Source organism: Calidris pugnax, unplaced genomic scaffold (genome assembly GCF_001431845.1).
Source record: "Calidris pugnax isolate Ruff unplaced genomic scaffold, ASM143184v1 scaffold11, whole genome shotgun sequence".
NCBI lineage: Eukaryota > Metazoa > Chordata > Aves > Charadriiformes > Scolopacidae > Calidris > Calidris pugnax.
Genome location: NW_015090803.1, coordinates 12,120,132 through 12,126,010, shown reverse-complemented (window position 1 = coordinate 12,126,010; position 5,879 = coordinate 12,120,132). Strand labels below are relative to the sequence as shown.

The following is a 5,879-nucleotide window of genomic DNA, read 5'->3' as shown; positions in this document are numbered from 1 at the left end:
TCGCCCCCCCCCCCGCCCCCCGTCCCCCCCCCCCACAGCCGCGTTTCACAATCCTGCCGGGCTCGGACGGGGCGAGCGCTGTGTCAAGCCCTGCGCCCAGCGCCTCGCACACACCCCCGTGTTCTCATGCCGGATTTTCCCGGGCCATGAATAATCTCGAAGCCCCCTCGATAAATACACGTTCAGGGATGCCCGGAGCTCATTCAACCCGCCAGCCTCCCCGACGAGAAAGGACCCGGGCAGCAGCAGCAGGAGCCGAAAAACCACCGCACCATGAAGTTTCCCCGAAGCTGCGACTCCGACCCAACCGCCCGCCGCCGCTCCCCCGCCCTGATGCTGCTGCTGCTGCCGCCGCTGCTGCTCCTTCTCCTGCTGCTGCCCGGGGCCGCCGCCGCCCCGCTGCCCTCCGCCGCCGCCGCCGATTCCTCCGGGGAGGCCGAGTTGGAAGAATCGACGGGGCGGCGGGCGGCGCTGCCCGACAGCCTGCGGCTGGCCCGGCTGCTGCACGCCCGGGCCACCCAGCTGAAGGAGGAGGTGGGTTACGGGGTGATGGGATGGGTGGGAAGGGGTCGTACGCTCACTCAGAAGCGCCCCGAGGGAGGCTGCCCGAAGGCAAAGCGCGATAAAACCTCTCGGTGCCTCTCCCCAGATGTGCGAGAAGTTCACCGTCTGCGAGAACAGCATGGAAATGCTCGCCCAGAACCACCTCAACCTCCCCAAGGTGACAGAAGAAGACGGGTGTCTGCTCACCGGCTTCCATGAGGCAAGGAACCGCTCTCCTTTCTGCTCTAACCCTGGGGCAATGCTTTTTTACCTGCCCAAAAAAAAACTGCAGAAGCTGACCCAAAGATTTGTGACCTAAAGAATTCCACACTCAATACGAGCACCACCCGCTTACCTGCGCTGTACAATCGAGGCATTTTTAAACCCTAAGTGATTTTTTCACCTTCCTCTCATTTCAGGATAAATGCCTGAAGAAAATCTCCAGCGGGCTCTACGCCTTTCAGACATACCTTGAATACGTACAGGACACTTTCACTAGTGAAAAGCAAAACGTGGAATCGCTGTGCTATGGCACAGAGCACCTGGCACGCACCCTGAAGGAGATGGTGAGTTGGTTTTAACTTCTCTCCGCTAATTGTTACGGCTCAGCAAGGGTGTGTAGTCAGAGAAATGGGATGCCATGTGAAGCCAAACATTTCCCACTTTCATTTCTCTCAGCGGAAGCAGGTGATGGCTCCTTAACGCTCAGATACTTCCCCTTATGACTAACTTACAGGTTTTACAAGGTTTTGATTTCTCTTCTTAAAAAACAACTCTTCTTCCTGCTTTCCATGCTTATTTCTAATTTCCAAGACCAACAATTAAATGCATCACATTAAGAGCAAACGTACTAATGCTCCCTGGCCGATAGAAATAAGGTTTCTCAGCAAGTTTGTTCTCAGTTGCAGAACTGCAGTTCAGTCCAAGCCTTCTAACATTGCAACTCCCCAAGAAGTAGAAATAAGTAACTTTTCCTTAAAAAAAACCAAAAACCAAACCCACAAATATAAGCAAATGCATTTTTACAATACTATTAATCTTTAAAACTCTCCAAAACAAACTTTTAAGCCAAGCTGTATGGTATATTGAGATAGCAGTAGCTTAAAAATCAAGGCAGGCAGTTAAATTCAGAATGTAAGCTTGTATTTTGACTAAATAAAAGGTGCTGCCTATTGACAAGCACACTTTTAGCTTGCAATCATGATGAAAAAAATAATAATCTTCCTTCCTTACAAACATGCCATTCTCTTCTGATTTGGTAAACGAAATGCTATTCATTTCTGACAGTCATTTCCTATGTTTTGGAGAGCTTTCAGAGATCCCACTTCAAAAATTCACTTCATTCCTGCAGTTCTTACTCATCTTAATAACCCTTAGCATGAATACTTTGTCATCAGGGAAACTATCTGCCTAGAGTAAGAACCACCCAGGTGAGTAAGGACTGCAGAAATCTCGAGCCATTTATTTCCTTCAAGGTGTTTTTTGGCATTTGAAAAGCCCATTGTGTGTTCACCATACCTTTTCTAACACATTTATTTATGTCTATCATTCTTTAAGTGAAAGGGAGCTGAACTGCCTTTTTTGTTTGGCTTTTTCTTTTTCCACACTGTACTAGCTAAGAAGAATAGTCCCATCAGAAGACAGCAACTGAATACTGGCTCCCAACTTGATATATTAGTTTGTAGAAAGTTCGTTTCATAAATGGGGAAGCCTGTCTTTTTTTTTTTTCCTTTTTGAAAATTAGACTGAGATAATTGGAACTGGCAGAATTAAACACAATGGTCAAAAGCAAAATCTGTGCTTATAGAAACTACAGAGGGGTCTTGATCTCCAGGGTGGAAATTTTTCTTTATGAGAGAAGTCATCTTAAATCTGCTTTTTAAGGCAAACAGAGCAAAGAGAGAAGCTGGTACTTGTGGCGAGGTAGATCCATCAGCACGATACCTGTCTGGGTATCCAGATACAAACTTTTACAGCACACAACAAGGAGCTGGATATAGCAGTAACTGGGTGTGCGATCATGATCCACTTCCAAATAGTCTGGGCAGAAAGAATATTTTTATCTTACTGAGTTTCAACAAAGAAAGATGATCCAAAAGGAGGTGCACATACTCTTGTCTCTTATTAAAGAGCAGATCCTAAAACCAGGATCATAGAATGGAGTAAGATAAAGAGAACGGAATAGGATGAAGTAGGTATTATTTGGCTTCTAGACCCCAAATCATCTAAAACAGGTCCATGATTTGGGTGAGCCCCATTTTCAGAAGTCACCTACCCATTTCACAGGACAAGTTCTTAGAAGGCATTTGGGTACCAGGTGCCTGGCCCTGTCAGTCAGCAATAGGTATGCAGCTCCTTTTACTCATCTCACAGTTACAATCCCACACATCAGTGAAAGTGGTTGACACTCGGTCTCCCACGTGCCTAAATGCCTGGAAAGTAAGAATTAAGCAGCTAAACAAGTTTGACGTCTTTACAAAACTGTTAATCTACAAAATACAAAGTCACCAAATTAACTTATGACTCAGGATGTAGCAGCCAGTGCAGGTCAGGACGAACCATGCTCAGCACCTTCCCAAGTAACCCACGGTCATGAGGCAGCAGGAGGGATGTACGGATCCTGTTCAGTGCAGCACGTTGGACCATGGCACCAGATGTTGCGTTCAAAGGAGAACAAATGGTGTACATCAGATGAGACCATCTGATGCTTCCTCATTGTAGCAGGTGCTGAGGTACCTCCAACCCCACCACAGAAGCTGTGGGGGGCTTTAGGGAGGTCCAGGTCCCAGGGAGGTACAGAAAGGGTGGATACACAGCTGGTCAGGAACATATTCACCATATAAACCGATGCTCTCCAACAAGCTCCGTGACAATGTTTTAACTGGGGAACTCAAAATTGTCTCTCTCACAGGTGATAAACCCCGATGAAGTGATCATCCCAGACTCAGCTACCCAGGAATCCCTCCGCGCAAAGCTGAAGTCCGATAAGACCTGGATAGAGAAAATCACCATCCACCTCATCCTCCGAGACTTTACTTCGTTTATGGAGAAAACCGTGAGGGCCGTTCGCTACTTGAAAAACACCAGGAGTTTCAGTGCCTGAATGTTTTAATTCAGGCACAATCCTTTGTTACAAATCTGTCATGTGGCAGATGACAGTGTTGTTCTGTTTTAAGAACCAGAAAGAGTAACAATGGTTTGCATTTATGTATATTCTCATTTCCTTGCAGGAACCTATTTATTGTATTTAAAATATTTATTCGTTTAGAATGTTTTTCCTATTTATATTTTCGATATTTAGAAATAATTTAAACAAAGGACCTATTTTATTTCATTTTTAACGGTACTATTCAGAACATCAACTTATTTAATATGTATTTAAAAATATTTTCAGAAGCCAGAAAAGTTTTTGTATAACTTATGCATTTAAAATATTTGTGATGGTATTTATGACTTATTTATATTTTTAGAACAAATAAAAGCTGATTTTAAAGAAAACACCTGTGTAACCTGTTTGAACTTTAAATAAGGAACTCTAATGTATCCAACTTTTAATACCCACAATTATCAAAATAACCACTTTCAAGATCTTAAGTTTTATCTGTAGAATTAGGTCAGTTATCAGCGTAGCACAGACCTACACACATACAGTTTGATCGAGATATCATTCTTTAAATGCGATATAAAGGAACCAGACACGCTGCACACAACACTTCAGGACACACATGATGAAGCATCATTGCTCTTGAGAAACAAATGAATGAGTCCCCTACATTTAATAAATACCACTCCATAAAACTGTAATTGTTTTTAAGCAGATGCTTACGAGTCAAGCAACCTCTTTTAGGCAAAGAAAATGGTAAAACACCAAATTAACAGGTTTCACGTGAATACTGCCATCTGCTAGCTAGACTTACTGCTATCATCCAAGGGATTTTTCCAAGTTTGATCAAACATCTCTCCCCACCTTTCTCCAAGAAGCAGGAAAAAAAATAAATCTTAGATTCTTTCTTTAGGTGATATACATCAACCTAGTGCTGCTGAGTCCTCAATGACTCCTGACAATCTAATGTATACCTTCTGTAATTAGCATGGACAGGCCACACAACATAAATGAGAATTCTTGAATATCCTGTAGAGGAAAAAAAACCCCACATCCTCAGCTTGAGTACCAAAGCGCTGAAACATTCCTTAACTGTAGCATCTGCTTCATTGTGGCTGTGCAGGTACCTCCTGTACCCAAACTTGAGGAATTCACAGCACACACAAAGGATGGAAGCGGCCAGAGCCCCCCGAGCTTTGTCCCTACGAATGGTGGAACATTAATTGCCCTCTCTTTCCCGCAGCACAGTGGTGCAGATGGGGAGATGAAAGGCATGCCATGGAATGTGGATAAGGATGTCACTAAATTCTCCTCTTCCTGAGCCATCTGATGGTCGTCCGCACACACATTCCACTGCCGGGGATGCCAAAACAGTGACCAGTCCACCCAGAGCTCGCACCTCAGAGGCTCAAAACAAAACAAACCACGGCTTTGCCCAATATGGTAAAACCTACATCTCCAGTTGTGCAACATCTCAAGAAGGAAGGAGGAGACCTCAAAGTAGTCACTTTCCAGATGTCCGTGGCAAACATGTTTTTCTCGCAACACAGAAGAACCTGCTTTAGCTGTCCTGGCATGTGCTCTAGGAGACGGGGGAAAGCCTGGTTTGGCTTTTTCACAGTTTACCTTCACAGAGACGTTCTTAGTGACCGTTAGGTTAGAGACCATTCTGGCCCTTATTATGTCCATAAGAGCTATAGACCCAAATGTCCATCATAAAATCATAGAATTGTTTAAGTTGAAAGGGACCTTTCAGATCATCTAGCCCAACGGTCAACCTGACACTGACAAAACCATCACTAAACCACATCACTAAGCATGATGTCTACCCATTTTTTAAATACCTCCACCAGGGATGGTGCCTCCACCACTTCCCTGGGCTGCCTGTTCCAATGCTTAATAACCCTTTCCGTGTAAAAATCTTTCCTAATATCCAATCTAAACCTCCCTGGCGCAACTCAATGCCATTTCCTCTTGTCTGGTTGCCTGTTACTTAGGAGATGAGACCCCCACCACCACACTACACCCTCCTTTCAGGGAGCTGTAGAGAGCAAGAAGGTCTCCCCTCAGCCTCCTTTTCTCCAGGCTGAACAACCCCAGTTCCCTCAGCCTCTCCTCATAAGACTTGTTCTCCAGACCCCTCACCAGCTTCGCTGCCCGCAGATCCCACACAGACCTTTTAAGGACTTTATTATGACTCTGTAAGAACAGAGTAGAGGGGAAAAAAAAAAAA

General features: G+C 44.8%; 1 protein-coding gene across 1 annotated transcript; it reads left to right on the top strand.

The window, feature by feature from the left end:
* The first annotated feature begins 121 nt into the window (after window positions 1-121).
* IL6 (interleukin 6) lies at window positions 122-4,169 on the top strand. Its single transcript, XM_014937679.1, has 4 exons — window positions 122-534; window positions 650-763; window positions 963-1,109; window positions 3,455-4,169. Exons 1-4 carry the CDS (start codon window positions 274-276, stop codon window positions 3,644-3,646), a joined length of 714 nt encoding a protein of 237 aa, XP_014793165.1. The 5' UTR covers window positions 122-273; the 3' UTR covers window positions 3,647-4,169.
* The last annotated feature ends 1,710 nt before the right edge of the window (window positions 4,170-5,879 follow it).

Coding starts and splice junctions, on each gene's coding strand:
- IL6 (XM_014937679.1), top strand. CDS start 274: ATGAAGTTTCCCCGAAGCTGCGACTCCGACCCAACCGCCCGCCGCCGC. Junction 764..962: donor TGCTCACCGGCTTCCATGAG/GCAAGGAACCGC, acceptor CTCTCATTTCAG/GATAAATGCCTGAAGAAAAT. Junction 1,110..3,454: donor CACGCACCCTGAAGGAGATG/GTGAGTTGGTTT, acceptor TCTCTCTCACAG/GTGATAAACCCCGATGAAGT.